This window comes from Xiphophorus couchianus, chromosome 16 (assembly GCF_001444195.1).
Source record: "Xiphophorus couchianus chromosome 16, X_couchianus-1.0, whole genome shotgun sequence".
In the NCBI taxonomy this organism is placed as follows: domain Eukaryota; kingdom Metazoa; phylum Chordata; class Actinopteri; order Cyprinodontiformes; family Poeciliidae; genus Xiphophorus; species Xiphophorus couchianus.
Window position 1 is genome coordinate 14,555,574 of NC_040243.1, and position 18,839 is coordinate 14,574,412.

General features: G+C 43.4%; 1 protein-coding gene and 2 non-coding genes across 4 annotated transcripts; all 3 read left to right on the top strand.

The window, feature by feature from the left end:
- The first annotated feature begins 715 nt into the window (after positions 1–715).
- On the top strand, positions 716–18,663 carry LOC114160025 (transportin-2-like). Of its 2 annotated transcripts, XM_028042367.1 has the most exons (25): positions 716–829; positions 1,849–1,948; positions 2,767–2,842; positions 3,471–3,620; positions 3,847–3,953; positions 4,196–4,329; positions 4,605–4,686; positions 4,776–4,898; positions 4,994–5,112; positions 5,718–5,778; positions 5,939–6,113; positions 6,350–6,502; positions 7,874–8,099; positions 8,275–8,446; positions 12,283–12,369; positions 12,502–12,609; positions 12,691–12,849; positions 12,953–13,040; positions 13,190–13,288; positions 13,675–13,770; positions 13,862–13,937; positions 14,024–14,123; positions 14,203–14,277; positions 14,778–14,913; positions 15,130–18,663. In XM_028042367.1, exons 2-24 carry the CDS (start codon positions 1,850–1,852, stop codon positions 14,883–14,885), a joined length of 2,673 nt encoding a protein of 890 aa, XP_027898168.1. In that variant the 5' UTR covers positions 716–829; position 1,849; the 3' UTR covers positions 14,886–14,913; positions 15,130–18,663. The 2 variants fall into 2 exon arrangements, with proteins under 2 accessions (XP_027898168.1, XP_027898169.1); XM_028042368.1 differs by lacking the exons at positions 716–829; positions 1,849–1,948; positions 2,767–2,842; positions 3,471–3,620 and having other exon boundaries at positions 3,846–3,953; positions 4,170–4,329.
- On the top strand, positions 1,700–1,767 carry LOC114160569 (small nucleolar RNA SNORD41). The gene has a single exon (XR_003598789.1). It is a non-coding gene; the product is annotated as a small nucleolar RNA SNORD41 (small nucleolar RNA).
- Positions 3,691–3,758, top strand: LOC114160570 (small nucleolar RNA SNORD41). The gene has a single exon (XR_003598790.1). It is a non-coding gene; the product is annotated as a small nucleolar RNA SNORD41 (small nucleolar RNA).
- Positions 18,664–18,839: the final 176 nt, after the last annotated feature.

Below are 18,839 nucleotides of genomic sequence, written 5' to 3' on the forward strand. Positions count from 1 at the left end.
TTGCTTTTAACTGATCAAGGTGCAAAATGTGTTTGGACTTGTTACTGGCACCTGACTTCTCTTTAAATTGAGAGGTTAATTCTTGAAACAAAAATAATAGATTAGATGTGCTTTTATTTTCACCCTAATTGTTTTGTTTGGTTTTTTTTTAGCATGAAAATGGAGACTTTAGAATGTCATTAAGCCAGTAAGGCGAATCTGTACAACCTCAGAAAATACGGAAGGCTGTAAGTAACTCCATTATGACAGAGTTGTACAACTTAGGCTTCATTTGGCGTTAAAATCATGTTGTCCTATGACCACTCAGGTCATCTTAGATAGCTTTCCCCCTTAATAAATTAATTAGAAATGTGTATGTTGTGCTTTCTTAGGTTATACACAAAAGTGGTTGATGATCTGACATACTTAGATGCAATAAGCCATGTCACAACAATCTCTCTGAAGTACACTAGACTTCCCCCAGATACTTAAAAACAAAATATTCCTTCAAGGAAGTTACAAGTTAAGACATTTGGAAGATACCGTTATTGCAATACAAAAATCTAAAATGTCACAATCACTTAAGATACATTTAGTAGCCGAATAACACCAGTAATGACACTTAATAATAGGGTGGTTTTTTTTTGTGGGAAAAAGTTTTCAAAAATGGGAAGACTATTTTATTCTTAGCACAAGTTTTACACATAATCTCGCGTGACTTTAGCTATCTGAAATCCTGTGCTTAACGGAAGCCGCTGTAGGTCAATTTAAGTCGGCGTGCTCATTTGAACTGATACGAAGCAGAAGACGGGCGGCCCATTACTGATTATACAACTTTCCAATCAATATTGTAGGTACAGTTTCAGGGGGGCTGATTTTCAACAAAGTATGTTATTACGTCGTTCGCACGGCATTTTAGAAGACATGTTGACGAAGCAACGATCAAAACGAATGTCGACGTTAGCACGGCTAGTAATTTTAGCATTAGCAGCTTAGCGGCTAACGGTAGCCGGGAAAACGTGTTCAGCTAATTTTTAAAAAATTACTACTGAATTTGTGTCAGTAGCGTGTAACGTTAGACATGTGTTAGAAACTTCTGGTTCTCAGAATAATTGTAGATCGGGTCTGTTTGTGTTTCAATAGGGGGAGTTATTAGTTTCAACTCGGGGCACATTGTGAGCATACCGGGGGGAACTGCCTCACCGTGTAGGCCTGAAGTAGAAGGGCAACTTTTGCAGCATCAGGTTTGCTGTATTAAGTAAATCAATTAAAACATGCCACATGCTAAACTACCGGTGTGTTATTCGGTCAGGATAACGCGTCATTATATTCTTTCTGGTGGTCGCATCGTGGTAGTCCCCAGTCGTAGCGCATTTGTTTCCTCGTAACTTTTCTCCGCACGCGTCTCCTCCGATGACCCGCGTGTCTTTGGCCCACCCGCTGGCAACCTCCGCGTTGAAATTTGGGCTAAAATATTGAGACCAGCTGCGTGGACTGGCGGACCGGGTGGCGTGGGGGCGGGGATAGGATTAACATGAGGTGGTTAAGCCGGGTCACGGAGATTTTAGCTGGTCGTGTGGTTTAATGGCTTTGTTTTTGTGCCGCAAACATGTTCTACTTAAAACCCATTTGCTAACAGACAAGATTTGTTCCCACTTGAGCCATTCTGCGTTGGTGCCTGTAGATTGTAGCTTGTTGCTAGCCTGTGGATACATGTGGATCTGAAATGATGCATTAAAACCACCTGACCTCCACTGATGGTTTTTGTATTCATACTGTCTGATCTGAAGCCACATGCTTTCACCATATTCTGCGTGTTACGTGCATCTCACGGCACATGTTGAAATGTAGCTGCTTCTGTGTCAACAGGATGGAGTGGCAGCCAGATGAACAGGGACTCCAGCAGGTCCTCCAGCTGCTTAAAGACTCCCAGTCGCCCAACACTGTCACACAAAGAGCAGTTCAACAAGTATCCTGCTGCAGTGTAATCTTAAGGGGTAGCTATGCACCCATCTGAATTTTGTGGCCAGTTTCCAATACAAATTTGAGCAGATTCTGATTTCTCCTTTAGCACTATAAAAGGGTTTTAAAATGTTCTATAGTGTTTCTGCAATTGATTTTTTTTTGTGACCATTGGGAAGCCCATGAAAGTTCTAAAAATTAATATTGATCTCACAATTTAATTTGGCATTCTTATATTGGCTGTAAATTTTGGTAGCATTACTAAAACCAGAGTTTCCATGTGTATTTTTCTTAAATGACTGTAGATTCATCCCTTGTCGCTGAGATTGTCAAAAAGTTATAAATATGGATGATATAGACATACTGTTTTGTGATGCATTTTGATAGTGATAGAACATCTTTAAAAATCATTGCTATTTAATTTTGGCAGAAGATTGATTGGTTATATCTGTGTCTTCATACAGTCATAAACCTGCAAATGCTGCTTTTAGAAATTAAACTAACTCCTTGTCAAATGAACTCAGTTAATTAAAAAATAGTTAATTAATCCTAAAGGGAAATTAAATAATACAGTAGTTACAATGTTATTCTGGAGCCGAATATAAACCAACCACCACCAGATTTGTCTGTGCGTCTGTAAACGAGTGTGTACCTTTTGGGAAATTGATGCTAAGGATTAACTGTGGTTGTTGAATTCAATATTGAGCTAATTTGACATGTGTAACACAAGCACTTTAACAAAGCTGGAGCTTCTAAACTTTAGACAGTTCCTCAAAGTGTTTCGTCTGACTTAGTGAATAACATTGTCCTTAACTGCTTTACTAGAAACTCGAGCAACTCAATCAGTTCCCCGATTTCAACAACTATCTCATCTTTGTCCTCACTAGACTGAAAACAGAAGGTAAGCATGTGGCGTTTGGTTCAATTCAAACACCTCTCTAGGAATTTGAAGATGAACTTATGTCATGTTTTATTAATTCATACATGATTTTTACAAGCTGTCAACTTGTCTTTCTTGCTTCACTAATCATGTTTGGGGACATTCTTCTACACGTAGGAATGTCAACAGGTCTGAAGTACACTGATGCCGTTCTAATTAATTCTGTGCTTACACTGGAGCTGCCGGCGTTTGCTTGGATATTCCTTTTATTAGAACAGGGTTTAGAAGATTGTGTGTTAAGATCTTCTAAATCTTCATGTTTTAGAAGATTTCCTGCTTTAATGATTCAACTGATTGCAGATCAACAAACGCCTGTTAATCAGTCATCAATTGAAATCAGCTGGACTGAAGCAAGGAAATACCTAAAACATGCAGGGAAGTGTGCCTTGAGGACCAGGGTTGGGGAAACACTGTATTAGAATGTATACAAAGACAGAAAATAACTAAATCAACTGAATCTGTAACTTTGGCAGAGAATAAAACAAGATGACTCAATGCCAAGTCTTATGTCTGTCTTTTTATGCCCTTAATTTACTGTATTCCTCTCACTCGATTCATACGCCAATTTCTTTATTTCTTCTCTGCTCAGATGAGCCGACTCGCTCTTTGAGTGGTTTGATACTGAAAAACAATGTTAAGGCCCACTACCAGAACTTTCCTTCAGGAGTTTCCGATTTCATCAAGCGGGAATGCCTGAACAGCATCGGCGATCAGTCTCCTCTTATCCGGGCCACCATTGGTGAGGGTTTAAAAAAAAAATTTCTCCCCTAAATAAATGAATTAACTGTTCTCGTTATTTCTGTTACCATCTGGAGATGATGCATTTAAAACTTCTGAGTACCCGTGAAGTTCTTTGTATTCATACTGTCTGATCCAGAACCGCTGCAAACACTGTGCCCATATGGTCGATTTTTAAACATGATTGGAGGCTGTTGTATTAATCTCTGCCTTTTCTGCTCTGCCAGGCATCCTCATCACTACGATTGCCTCCAAAGGAGAGCTGCAATCATGGCCAGAGCTGCTGCCACAGCTCTGCAACTTGCTCGACTCAGAGGATTACAACACTTGTGAGGTCAGTACCTGCAGAGCTGCGACTTTAATAACGCTATTTTAGACAAAATCTACTTCCTGATTGCTAGCTACTTCTTTAGACCAACTTGTGAACAAGATTGGATTGAAAATTGAAATGTGTGCAGTGCTTTTAATTCGTATTTCTCTACGTCGATCTTCTGATTTCGTCTCGTTCTCTCCTCTGTGTCTCCGTCTATGTTTGCGTTTGATTTGACAGCCTTTCTGTGTATGTCCGTGTCTCAGGGCTCGTTCGGGGCATTGCAGAAGATCTGCGAGGACTCGTCGGAGCTGCTGGACAGCGACGCTCTGAACAGGCCCCTCAACGTTATGATACCTAAATTTCTTCAGTTCTTCAAGCATTGCAGTCCAAAGATTAGGTACAGGAGAGAGCAGGAAATGCTACTTGTGTGTCTCATGCAGTTGGAGACGTTGCAGATGGTTTTGCAGGTCCTAAAGTAATTCCTGACATCTTGCTGTGACCAGAACTAGCCATCTGTCAGCAGCTTGGTTTCCCTTTTACAGCAGTTTTTTTTTTTTTTTACTTGAGAATGTTTTAAATGAGGGAAAACATATTTATTCAGTGCAGAAAAAGGTTATATTTGTTTATAAAAAAAATCTTTTTGCTACACTGATGGACTGATTTTTCTTGCAGGTCCCACGCTATCGCCTGCGTGAACCAGTTCATCATCGGGAGAGCCCAGGCGCTCATGGACAACATTGACACCTTTATAGAGGTTAGTTAACTTGTGGTGGTCATTAAATCAGTGTATGCATTGAAAACGGTTTGCATCCTTGACATTGCTTCCCTTCTTCTCTCATTCAGAGTCTGTTTGTGCTGGCAGCAGACGAAGACTCCGAGGTCCGTAAGAACGTGTGCAGAGCGCTGGTCATGTTGCTGGAAGTCCGCATCGACCGTCTAATCCCCCATATGCACAGCATCATTCAGGTGAGTTCAGGCCAGCAGGCGGCTTTAGAGAAGCTGAGCGAACGTTTTGTCCATATGGGGCGACCTATGAACTCTGTTTTCTCCGTCTCCTACAGTATATGCTGCAGCGGACTCAGGATCCTGATGAGAACGTGGCTCTGGAAGCCTGCGAGTTCTGGTTGACTTTAGCGGAGCAACCAATTTGTAAGGAGGCGCTTTCTGGACATCTGGTGCAGTGAGTAACTTTTGTACTAGTAGTGTAGTCTGGTGGTTTACTGTTGAATTTGAGGAATAAAGCTGATGGATAGCTTGTAATTTGTAAGCAAAGTTTATTTCATTTAATCATCACCTGATCCAGAATTTCTTTGGATTGTCTTGTAGGTTCTGAAAGGGTGGTTGTGTTTTGGTTGCAGGAGTGTGATATGAAAGTGGTTCAGGGTTGATCAATTCTACTTGCACGCAAAACGCATTCAGTCACACGGTGGCAGCAGCAATGTTAAGCTATGAGGTTGCTTAGCTTCTTCGTGCAATTGAAGCTGGTCAGAGTCGATAGATGAAGCTTGATATCGTTCACATCCTTCAGGACGAAGCATGTTTGTGTTAGGATGGCCTAGTCAAATCTAAGTGCAATTGGTAAGCCTTGTAATGGCATTGTTCACAATGATTGTAGCTCCAACATCCCCCTTTCTCTACTTTATATTGATCCGTCAACTAAAGTCCAAAGAAAATGCTTTGAAGTTTTAAGTAAAATCACAGAACATGAAGCTCAAGAGGTGTTTTTTTTTTTCTTCTTCTTCTAGCTGCTGTTCTACTCACTAATTCATTCTTCTCCCCCTTTAGACTGATCCCTGTTCTGGTAAACGGGATGAAGTATTCAGAGATCGACATCATACTATTGAAGGTAAGAATAGTGTTTGATACTTTGCAGATGCAACACACAGAGTCTGAAGGAGTCTGACACACTTGCTGACGCGCCTGAGGCGTTCACGTTTGAATTTACTGCGAAGAGCTCGTTATGACGGAGCAGCTTGGTGCTGAGGCAGTACTTCCTGGTTTTTCAGGGAGACGTGGAGGAAGACGAGGCGGTGCCGGACAGCGAGCAGGACATCAAGCCCCGCTTCCACAAGTCGCGCACTGTCACCTTGCAGCACGAAGGAGGGGAGGGGGAAGAGGACGAAGACATCGAAGATGAGGATGACGACGACGATGATGATGCGCTGACTGACTGGAACCTGCGTAAGTAATGAGAAATTTAGTTCGTGGTCAGAAAAGGATGTGTGTGTTTTTCAAACTTCAAGTCTCGTTCTCATTGCAATTTTAGTAAAAGTAAGTGATTTATTTCTGAACCAACCTAATTCATTTTCCAAGTATGGAAACTGAAACCTCCTTTGTTAATTTGTCTGTATATCTAAAGTATGTGATTTTTTTCCCCCTCCTTCCCTTCTTTTTTTTTTTTTTTTCTCAAATCTTAGGAAAGTGTTCAGCTGCAGCACTCGACGTTCTGGCCAACGTGTTCCGTGATGAGCTGCTGCCTCACCTTCTACCGCTTCTGAAAGGGCTGCTCTTCCATCCGGACTGGGTGATCAAGGAGTCTGGCATCCTGGTGCTTGGAGCCATAGCTGAAGGTCAGAATAGCAGAATGACCTTCTGTTGCTGTGGCATTCAGTCCATGTTGTGAAAGGGTGCAGTTTTTATTTACATGCAGGTATTTATTGTTTTGTGGTGTTTAGGAGAAAATCTATGGAATGGGATTTGTTGTTTTTAATGATCAGTTTGCTAAATCTTGCTAAAGGTAAACACAGACATCGATGTGTCAAACTTAAAAGCGGATAAATTTTAAATATGAGAACATGAAAACTTAAGACTAAGATGTTCATAGCTCTCCTAACTGCAATATTATGTTTTAAATTGACTTTTTTTTTTTTTTTAAATAAATTTACACTTTTTAGTTTTCTTTAGGAGGTGTGGCTGTTTGATACGTGGATCATTTTATATTGAGTGAATTATATCCTGGTAGTTTTGTCTCACCTGAAGTGCTTAGTTTAAAACCTTACACCTCTGTATCTTATTTACAGATGACAGCTTTCTTAGCATGACATTTGCCCATTTAACAACTAACTTTTTTATTTATTTTATTTTAATGGCAGCATCAGCCTTGCAGAATCACATTCATATTTATGCATTCAAGAGATTCGTCACTCTGAATTTTTGAGGTTGAGTTCCAATCATGTATATTTTTCTTCAATAAATCTAAGAGCGGCAGCATAAAACTTTTTGATCAATAAAATGCTTTTTAATTGCTGTATAGTGTTTTACTAATGTTTTAAAAATGGACATAAATAGTTGAGTCTTTCAATTGTATTTTGAATAAATTTAGCGGTTGGCGTGGCTATCTTTACCTAAACAGCCGTATCTGTGTGTATTCCCTGGAAAATGTAAATGATTGCCCTTTGAACTCTGAGATTTCCATAAAGCTGTCAACAAATTCAGCTCCCAAGACCTTATAGCTGTTGTCCATGGTGTGTTCAGCTTTCAAAAAAAAAGATTGAAATGTTGAATTTCTGATCGTTTTATTTTCAACTAATCAGTACCTGGACATGATGAAACACCCAGCTCATTGAGACAAAATGATACATTTTGTTCCCAAAACATTTTCTGATCCAGATACTGAATAATTAATGACTCTAGTTGGTGCAGTGGAGCATTTGTTCAGACTTGGCCCAGCAGTGCTTTAGCCATGCTGAAGTTTTGACATCAGAAATGCGAATCCTGTACAGGGAAGTGTTGAACTTGTCTGATTCTGCTCACCAGCTGATTTCTCGGCTACTCTAACCAGCGAGGGGTGCCTTCTGTTTTAAACTGTTTATAGACATCTAGAACAGTTCATGAAGAAATCACTCTTACTTTTGCAGCCACTATCATTCAATCTGCTCCATTTATTATCGGTTTGTAAAAGTAAATTTTCTCCTGTTCTTGTGGTTCCCTTCCCACCCCAGGTTGCATGCAGGGCATGGTGCCCTACCTGCCTGAGCTCATCCCTCACCTCATCCAGAGTCTAAGCGACAAGAAGGCCCTGGTGCGCTCCATCGCCTGCTGGACCTTGAGTCGCTACGCGCATTGGGTGGTCTCCCAGCCCCCAGACTCCTATCTCAAACCCCTCATGACTGAGCTCCTGAAGCGCATCTTGGACAGCAACAAGAGGGTGCAGGAGGCCGCCTGCAGGTGAGCAGCTATCCTCTCTTCCTCTGCTCCTCTTTATGTGGACATGATAATTTCTGCACATTGATTAACAGTGATACACTTTTTTTCCCCCCTCTGATGCATGTTCTGCTTGTGTTAAACTTTATGAATTACACCCAGATTGAGAAAAATAAGAATTTCCATCTTGGGTTTTCAGCTCCTTTGCCACCCTGGAGGAGGAGGCGTGCACAGAACTGGTCCCCTACCTGAGCTTCATCCTGGACACTCTGGTGTTTGCCTTCGGGAAGTACCAACACAAGAATCTCCTCATCCTGTACGATGCTATCGGGACTTTGGCAGATTCAGTGGGTCACCATCTTAATCAACCTGTAAGTGTCTTCCCTCTCCCTCCTCTTTAAGTCAGTTCTTTCTTGCCTCTATGACCTCAGTTTTTTCATTTGAGTCCATTTGAGATGATGCGTTTAGATTTGCATAGACGGGAGAATAATAGGCTGACTATTGTCTGTGAATTTGCAAGTGTGTCGTCACTGTTGCCGTTGAAGGTGTGTCTTGTTGGAGGAAATTGAAATTGCAATTCCAACGGAAAAACAAACTAGGACATAACTACTTTAACACTATTCTAATCCAGGAAAAAAAAACAAAGGATTTGAAAATACAAAATTCTGTTTTACTAATCTCTACAAATTACTCATTTAAAGTGATCACCATCTTCACATGGCAAAAAACTGAATGATTCATAAAAAAATTGATCCAGATATTATAAAGTTTGTGACTCTTTAGTTGCCAGGCACAGAAATTTGCTTAGTAGAAAGGCACTGATTATGCCTTTCTGGACCAATACTGATTTCCAGCTAGTCTATTTTTCTTTCCCTTTATTAATACATAATGGATAAAAGTAATTAATTTGCTGCAGATGCTTTGATGGAGGAAATAGTTCAGAATCCAACAGGAGAATTTGGCTCTTTACGTTCCATCCAAGCAAATGTATCTTGTGTAGACATGCTAAACTTGCTGTGGGCTGATCTGTTAATAGACCTTCAAAGGTGGGAGCATGTAGTTTTAATGTTTATAGTAAAGGAGCGGTAAGACTTAGTTTTTTTTTCACTTGCTTTATTTACTCATCACTAATCAGAGGCATGGGCCCCCTCCCATGGGCCCACCACCCGTGGGAGGGGCCAAAGGGGTCGGGTGCACTGTGTGATGGGTGGCGGCCAAGGGAGGGGACCCTGGCGGTCCGATCCTCGGTTGCAGAAACTGGCTCTTGGGACGTGGAATGTCACCTCTCTGGTGGGGAAGGAGCCGGAGCTAGTGCGTGAGGTCGAGAGGTTCCGGCTAGAAATAGTCGGTCTCACCTCGACGCATGGCTCTGGTTCTGGAACCAGTCTCCTTGAGAGGGGCTGGACATACTTCCACTCTGGAGTTGCCCAGGGAGAGAGACGTCGGGCAGGAGTGGGCATACTTGTTGCTCCCCATCTCGGCGCCTGTACGTTGGGGTTTACCCCGGTGAACGAGAGGGTAGGATCCCTCCGCCTACGGGTGGGGGGACGGGTTCTGACTGTCGTTTGTGCTTACGGGCCGAACGACAGTTCAGATTACCCACCCTTTTTGGAGTCCTTAGAGGGGGTACTGGAGAGTGCTCCTCCTGGGGACTCCCTTGTTCTGCTGGGGGACTTCAACGCTCACGTGGGCAACGACAGTGAGACCTGGAGGGGCGTGGTTGGGAGGAACGGCCCACCCGACCTGAACTCGAGCGGTGTTCTGTTGCTGGACTTCTGTGCTCGCCATGGATTGTCCATAACGAACACCATGTTCAAGCATAAGGGTGTCCATATGTGCACTTGGCACCAGGACACCCTAGGCCGCAGTTCGATGATCGACTTTGTCATCGTTTCATCGGATCTGCGGCCGTATGTCTTGGACACTCGGGTGAAGAGAGGTGCGGAGCTGTCCACTGACCACTACCTGGTGGTGAGTTGGCTCCGGTGGCGGGGGCGAAAGCCGGTCAGACCTGGCAGGCCCAAACGTGTTGTGAGGGTCTGCTGGGAACGTCTGGCGGAATCCCCTGTGAGACGGAGCTTTAACTCCCATCTCCGGCAAAACTTCGAACACGTCCCGGGGGAGGTGGGGGACATGGAGTCTGAGTGGACCGTGTTCCGTGCCTCCATTGTCGAGGCGGCCGATCGGAGCTGTGGCCGCAAGGTTGTCGGTGCCTGTCGCGGCGGCAACCCTCGAACCCGTTGGTGGACACCTTCGGTGAGGGATGCCGTCAGGCTGAAGAAGGAGTCCTATCGAGCCTTTTTGGCCTGTGGGACTCCGGAAGCAGCTGATGGGTACCGGCGGGCGAAGCGGCATGCGGCTCGGGCGGTTGCTGAGGCAAAAACTCGGGTGTGGGAGGAGTTTGGAGAGGCCATGGAGAAAGACTTCCGCACGGCTTCGAGGCGATTCTGGTCCACCATCCGGCGTCTCAGGGGGGGGAAGCGGTGCAGCACCAACACTGTTTATAGTGGGGATGGTGTGCTGCTGACCTCTACTCGGGACGTTGTGGGCCGGTGGGCAGAGTACTTCGAAGACCTCCTCAATCCCACCAACATGCCTTCCACTGAGGAAGCGGAGCCTGGGGACTCTGGGTTGGGCTCTCCAATCTCTGGGGGCGAGGTCGCCGAGGTGGTTAAAAAGCTCCTCGGTGGCAAGGCCCCGGGGGTGGATGAGATCCGCCCGGAGTTCCTTAAGGCTCTGGATGTTGTAGGGTTGTGTTGGTTGACGCGACTCTGCAATATCGCATGGACATCGGGGGCAGTTCCCCTGGATTGGCAGACTGGGGTGGTGGTTCCCCTGTTCAAAAAGGGGGACCGGAGGGTGTGCTCCAATTATAGAGGGGTCACACTCTTAAGCCTCCCTGGCAAGGTCTATTCAGGGGTCCTGGAGAGGAGGGTCCGTCGGATAGTCGAACCTCGGATTCAGGAAGAGCAGTGTGGTTTTCGTCCTGGTCGTGGAACACTGGACCAGCTCTACACCCTCAGCAGGGTCCTGGAGGGTGCATGGGAGTTCGCCCAACCAGTCTACATGTGTTTTGTGGACTTGGAGAAGGCGTTCGACCGTGTCCCTCGGGGAGCCCTGTGGGGGGTTCTCCGGGAGTATGGGGTACCGGGCCCTTTGATACGGGCTGTCAGGTCCCTGTATGACCGGTGTCAGAGTCTGGTCCGCATTGCCGGCAGTAAGTCGGGCTCGTTTCCGGTGAGAGTTGGACTCCGCCAGGGCTGCCCTTTGTCACCGATTCTGTTCATCACTTTCATGGACAGAATTTCTAGGCGCAGCCAAGGTGTTGAGGGGATCCGATTTGGTGGCCTCAGGATCTCATCTCTGCTTTTCGCAGACGATGTGGTCCTTTTGGCTTCATCAGATCGTGATCTGCAGCTCTCGCTGGATCGGTTCGCAGCCGAGTGTGAAGCGGCCGGGATGGGGATCAGTGCCTCCAAATCCGAGGCCATGGTCTTGAGCCGGAAAAGGGTAGAGTGCCTTCTCCGGGTCAGGGGGGGTGTCCTGCCCCAAGTGGAGGAGTTTAAGTATCTCGGGATCTTGTTCACGAATGGGGGAAGAAGGGAGCGGGAGATCGACAGGCGGATTGGCGCAGCGTCTGCTGTCAAGCGGGCGCTGTACCGGTCCGTCGTGGTGAAGAGAGAGCTGAGCCAAAAAGCGAAGCTCTCGATTTACCGGTCGATCTACGTTCCCACCCTCATCTATGGTCATGAGCTTTGGGTCATGACCGAAAGAACGAGATCGCGGATACAAGCGGCCGAAATGGGTTTTCTCCGTAGGGTGGCTGGGCTCTCCCTTAGAGATAGGGTGAGAAGCTCAGTCATCCGGGAGGGACTCAGAGTAGAGCCGCTGCTCCTTCACATCGAGAGGAGCCAGTTGAGGTGGCTTGGGCATCTGGTCAGGATGCCTCCTGGACGCCTCCCTGGTGAGGTGTTCCGGGCACGTCCCACCGGGAGGAGGCCCCGGGGAAGACCCAGGACACGCTGGAGGGACTATGTCTCTCGGCTGGCCTGGGAACGCCTCGGGATTCCCCCGGAGGAGCTGGAAGAAGTGGCTGGGGAGAGGGAAGTCTGGGCCTCCCTTCTGAAGCTGCTACCCCCGCGACCCGACCTCGGATAAGCGGAAGAAGATGGATGGATGGATGGATAATCAGAGGCATGTTTTCTAGGAGTACATTCAGAAGCTGATGCCCCCTTTAATAGCAAAGTGGAATCAGCTAAAAGATGAAGACAAGGATCTTTTCCCATTATTAGAGGTGAGTGTCTTTTGGGTAAAAATATATTTTCTCATGCAAGTTCTTTCAAATGACCAAAATCATAAATTAAACGAGAATTTTCCAGCTACTGGCATGTTTAAGCAAACCCCTAAATTGTTGTTTTTCTTTCAGTGTCTGTCGTCCGTAGCGACAGCGCTGCAGAGTGGCTTCCTGCCGTATTGTGAGCCCGTTTATCAGCGCTGCGTCACTTTGGTCCAGAAGACGCTTGCTCAGGCGATGGTGAGAACCTAAAAACACTCTAAACATTTTTCTTAAGAGTTTCCACACATGTGAAGCATACGCCTTCTCCTGTCTGTCCAGATGTATAACCAGCATCCTGACCAGTACGAGGCTCCAGACAAAGATTTTATGATCGTGGCCTTGGATCTGCTGAGTGGACTTGCCGAGGGTCTCGGTGGCCACGTGGAGCAACTAGTGGCTCGATCGAACATAATGACCCTTCTTTTTCAGTGCATGCAGGTGTGAACAGAATTTTTGATTCTTCACTTTTGTGGTTAAAGTACTGGATATGTTATTTTTTGGGGGGTTTTTTGTAACCGTGATTTTTCTGGTTCTGTCACAGGACACCATGCCTGAAGTGAGACAAAGCTCCTTCGCCCTGCTGGGGGATCTAACCAAGGCGTGCTTCCTCCATGTGAAGCCCTGCATTGGTAAGTCACTTTAATCTCCAGTAAGTAAATGTCACCTAGAAATAAGTTTGTATCTGCTGTAGTCATACATGGCTCGTCTTTAACTAACGAAGCCTGAAAATAAATAGCATTATCGTTTTGTAACCGTTGTGTGCTTTGCCTACTTCCAGCTGAGTTTATGCCCATCCTGGGGCTCAACCTGAACCCAGAGTTTATCTCTGTGTGTAACAACGCCACCTGGGCCATCGGGGAGATCTCTATGCAAATGGGTAAGAGAGCTGCTCCTGGTTTAAATGACTTATTTCTGTTTTTAATGAAAAAGTGATCAGTATCTGGACGTGATGAAACACCCAGCTCATTGATACACAATGATACATTTTGTTCCCAAAACATTTTCTGATCCAGATACTGAATACTTCATGGTTCTAGTTTAGGGTAGAGTTTCTAGTCTTGTAAGATAATTTTTTTCTTGTTTGTTTGGAAACTGTGTTGCTCTTTTTTCTTATGCATTTATACTTAGATTTGTATCTATAGGATATGAATATCAGTGTCTTATAGAAGTTCATAAATCCATTATTGTTGCAGAAGATTTTTTGTTGTTGTTGTTGTTCCAGTTGTCTTCACTTGTCTTCTCTGCTCTTCCTCCTCTGTGTAGGTGCAGAGATGCAGCCTTACGTTGGCATGGTGCTCCCTCACCTGGTGGAGATCATCAACAGACCCAACACACCCAAAACTCTGCTGGAAAACACAGGTACACACACACACGATCAACGATACATACAAGTTCTCTTGACAGACCAACAGATGACCTGAAGCGTTTTGTTGTGTTTTGATGTCTGCAGCCATTACGATCGGCAGACTCGGGTTCGTCTGCCCTCAGGAAGTGGCTCCACAGCTCCAGCATTTCATCAGACCCTGGTGCGTCACTTGTGAAAGTTTCTGTTTTTGGAAATAGTCTTAAAACAAGTATGTTGATGTTCTTTTTTTTTTTTTTTTTATAAAAGGTGCACGTCATTGAGAAATATTAGAGATAACGAGGAGAAGGATTCGGCTTTTCGGGGAATCTGTGTTATGATTGGTGTCAATCCTGCAGGAGTTGTACAGGTGAGGTGATTTATTTCTGCTAGACATATGTCGGATTATAAAACTACGAAGGTTCTATGTTCAAATCTCATCTTTGCAGGACTTTATTTTCTTCTGTGATGCTGTGGCTTCATGGGTCAATCCAAAGGACGACCTGCGAGATATGTTTTATAAGGTAAGTGACAGATGAGGAGAAATCCTAATCTTTCCCTGTTCGGTCTCTGCTCACCACACTGTGATGATCATTCATCAGACATTCGAAATCTGATTTCAAGGTGTGGATGATTATGATTCTGAGAAGTGTGGTTCAAGCCTCTCTTCACAAAACCCTCTCAAAGTTTATTGGTCCTTGAGATGGCAAACTTGTGTTATTACACCATTATCAAAAAATTACTTGAAAATGGTCTCAAATCAACAACTTTATTGCTTATCGCAATAATTACTGGGACAATTTATTGTGAGGGGCCTATCTCTATTTGCCCTTAATACCTACACCAGATGTATCTCGGTGTGATATGACTTATCACCTCCATCCAAATCCAATTTAATTTTTTTTCTCCGTTCTGGTTCTGTTCAACATTACCTGATATAAATGTATGCCCATTAGCCTTCCAGTGCAGATTCAACTATGAAAGCATGTTAAAGAGCTTAGATGGGGTTTTTTTTTCTCTCCAGATCCTGCATGGCTTCAAGGACCAGGTTGGAGAAGAGAACTGGCAGCAGTTCTCTGAGCAGTTCCCCCCTCTCTTGAAAGAGCGACTATCGGCCTGCTACGGTGTCTAATCCAACCCTTGTTTCACTGACCTGTCAAGTAAGTAAGTCCTTGCCATCGAAAGGTCATTTCCTCCAGGTCGAAGGCCTCTGGATGTGATGAAACACCCAGCTCATTGAGAACTAATGATACATTTTGTTCCCAATTTCATCGTTCTGATCCAGAATCCCACTTTTCACCAGTGCAGGTGTTTCTCACCAGTGAAGTCTCTTGTTAAATGACTTTTGTCTTTTTTCTTCTTTTTTTTTCTTCCAGGTTCATGAAGGGGAGGGTAACAGGGGAACTCATTGCACTGCCCAAATCATGGGGAGAAAGTGGAGCTGGAGGGATGCGACTGGCCCCGATCCTCCAGTCTGCGGATGGCCTCCTTTTCCCCTGCACCCTGTTTGTCTCTGAGGGAGGGTGGGATGAGGGCGGTAGCTGAGGGAGGGTAAACCAGGGATATATGTATACCTCTCGTAATAAATGCCTCACTGCTAGAAACTCAAAAGTGACTTTCGCCAACCGCAATCCAGGGACCTCGGGTAGGTGAGGGCAACACAGCGGGGTTGGGGGGGGCAGAGTTCAGACCCCCCGTCTTCACGATTGGATTGTTCATACAAGTTAGTGACGTCTGGATGGGGAGGGGGGTGGGCAGATGGGTACAAAAAGTAATTATCCGAACCAGCAAATACTACAAAGCATGTAGGACGCTCACATGTAGCTGTTAAAACAGAAAACGGATGCTTTTACTTTGTAATGATGTGCACAGAACCTTTGCACCTTTTCCAAGAGAATTGCATACACCTTTCTATATGCACACTCATACAAACGCGCATCTTTGTTCATATGTACATTTCCGTCTGATCTGTAGATTTCCTTTCTAACTTTAGGACTTTATTTCTTTCCCGTCAGCAGAAGCAGTTAAGGTTTACGTCAACCCAGTTCCAACATACTATAATCCACATAATCTAGGCTTTAAGTTGCATGTTCACGTGAATGTCTCGTTTATTTGTGGCACTAATCGTCAGTTTTCGGGCCGTCTGCCGCGTTGGCTCATGTGTCCCCTCCGATCATTCTAATCATCGCCCCCTATAGTTTTAACCGAGGTTGTTTACGTTAAGACCGGCTATAGATAAATTCAGGAAATAAGTTAATGTTTGATGCATCAAGATTGCTAATACTGTAAGCAGATCAAGAATCGCATTCGCTGCTGTGGCTTTGTTGTTAGTATATTTAAAGAAATGGACTCACCGAGAGAAATCACCAAGAACGAGTTCCTACTGGTATAAATGCACTTTTTTTTCTGTTCCGATGAAATAGAATTTCTATTGTAAGACGTACAGTGATGATATACTGAAGTTGTTAGCTTCTCTGGATAAGTGACTTTTAGGACTGCTGTAAGCAAAATGATAATAAAGTTAAGAGTAAGACTTAAGTGAGGCCATAGATTCATAACTCCTGAACGGGGATGAATAGGATCATAGGAAGAAGGCACTGCACCTATAAATGCATCAGAAATGGTTTCTGCCTCTCTCTCTTCACACTTCAGGGTTAGAGATGCACTGAAGAGATTTTTGTGGCCAATTTCCAATCTCGGTTGTTTTAATTTGTCAATCCACCAGTACTAGTTTTAGCCGATTCTGATTTCGGTTTAAAACCAATTAATACAATCTATAAATTTTATTTTTAGATTACAATAATAATATATGTCACTTCTTTCTTTTTTTATTCCAGTCTTACTATTAGCTGTTATTTGTAGTGTGAGAAGAGGAGGGTTCATGCCATATGTGCTAGAGTTGCTACTTTATTGCAAAGATTGTATGTCGACAGTCAGCATTACTGAAACAAGTGTCTCCTTGTGTATTCCCTAAAGAATGTAGATCCTTAAGGCCTTGTCAGACCGTACTGTGTTTGGGAACACAAGTAAGGTTCTATTTATGCTATTTTTTAGCTTTGGTCACTAAAATAGATGTAAAGTTTTCACTGCAACCTCTTATGGGGTGGTAGCCTTGAGTAAAAAAAAAAGAATAAAATAATTTCACATCAGAATATTAATCTTGTTTTTGCTTCTTTGTGGCTCTTGAAGGATGAATTATCCACACTGGGAGAGCAGCACTGCCACCATGTGGCACTTTGTGGTAAAGGAGACCAAGAAACTTTAATTGGACATGTTAACTAAGATTTCTAAAAGGTTGTCAACATATGTATTAAAAAATCAAATCTTACTTTATTGCAGCCTAAAAAAACCCAAATGTTTCATTGTGCAGAGCCACCTCTAAATTCAATTGGAACTGGCTACTTCAGAGTAATCTTCACTTAAGAGTATTGAATATGGGACATTCACTGACTGGGAAAATATCAGATATCCAAGTTTCAACCTTTTTTTCCCCTCAGTGCATCTCTATTCTTGGTTATTAATTTTTGAGGCATCCCTGATCTTAAACATTAGAGTTTTAGCAGGTTTTCTAGCTTGGCTGCTGGACTTACATGGTACTGCTCCTGCTTCCTATCAAAACTAGTGATTGTTGCCATATGTTCTCCTGTTGATACTGTGTAGGCTACGTCTGGGAATGCTGGGAGTCATTTTAATTCTTAGATTACACTGGTTACCTTATCCGTGGGAGTGTTGGTTATATTTTTTAAGTTCTTGTCCATAGTTGATGGGTTACATTGGAAGTGTGTGTGTGGATCTTTGCCTGTTGGCGTTTACAGATGTACTTCTTAGACGTAATTTTGCACCAGCCCTACTCTAAAATTGTTCTAGGGAGTACTGTCTGACTCATTTCTGCTTTCATGTAGCCCCCAGATGTATTTGGTTGCCAGAGAGTAAGTGATTTTGGTTGTCAGGTTGCTTAAAAAAAACTCCAAAGATGAAGGTGTTTTCATAAAAATAAATCTATTCCTGCCTGATTGAATAAAGAGATGCCAGCTTCTGTTGATGGATTATGCATTTTGTAGGTTAATGTGATTTTTTTTTTCTTCCTTCCACAAATGTGACAGATTAATTTTTTTGTTACTGATATGACTGTTTAGGATCTGAAACCACTTTCTGCAGCACCACAGTGAGACCGCGGCTCGTTTGGAGGTGCAAAAGGAAGCATTGACAAGCGCTCACAAGTGAAATTGTGCCGAATACAGTAGAATGCTTCATTTGGTAATAAAAAAAAAAAAGTAAACTCCCATGTATGTTCTGTTTTTCCACTTATAATTTGTTTTACTTTTGTTTACTGTACATGACAGTTTTTTTTTATTTATTTATTTTTATTTGTTTTATGTATTTTATTGTGCTATTATGCACAATTTCTTTTTATTTTTTTGGATTTCAAAAGGGTTTTTTTAAATTCTTTTTATTTAAAGAGAAGCTTTCTTTTGTTTTACAGCTTATCATCTGATTATGTTACATTTGATGTGGGCTGAAGGCAAGTCAACGCCGGAAGATAATTTGAGGGGGAAATGTGGAAAACAAATCAACCTTTTTCTATTCTAAAGCTTGGCAAATTAATTAAATTTCTTTTTTGCTGACCTGTGGTGCAGGTGGGATTTGATCTGATGTACCCTTGTGTAGTAATTGTGAAGAGGGGAAACTTTTTCCTTTTTAGATCTTTGAGTTGGCTGAAAGTTTTGTACCGTAAATGATAAATGTATAGAACAATCATTGTGTTGAGAGTAACATCTGAAACCTGTCTTGTTTGGATTATGTGCCATGGCACCTGACAACAATATGGAATGAATGCCACTCTTAGAGACTTCATGAGCAGTTTTTTTGCTTTTAAATTTCTACAAAATAAAACGTGAATTATCCTGGAATTGGAGGTTTTTTTTCTGTATTTTTTATCTTTTGCCTTGAACTATAAATTACTAGTGCAAATACATCTCAGCAGAATTAACTGTCCTTGACTGGTAAATTTCAGTAGTGGTGTATGTGGTGCAATTAATGCACTTTTTTTCTCTCCCTTTTTATTGTTCCAAAATATGAACCAAAT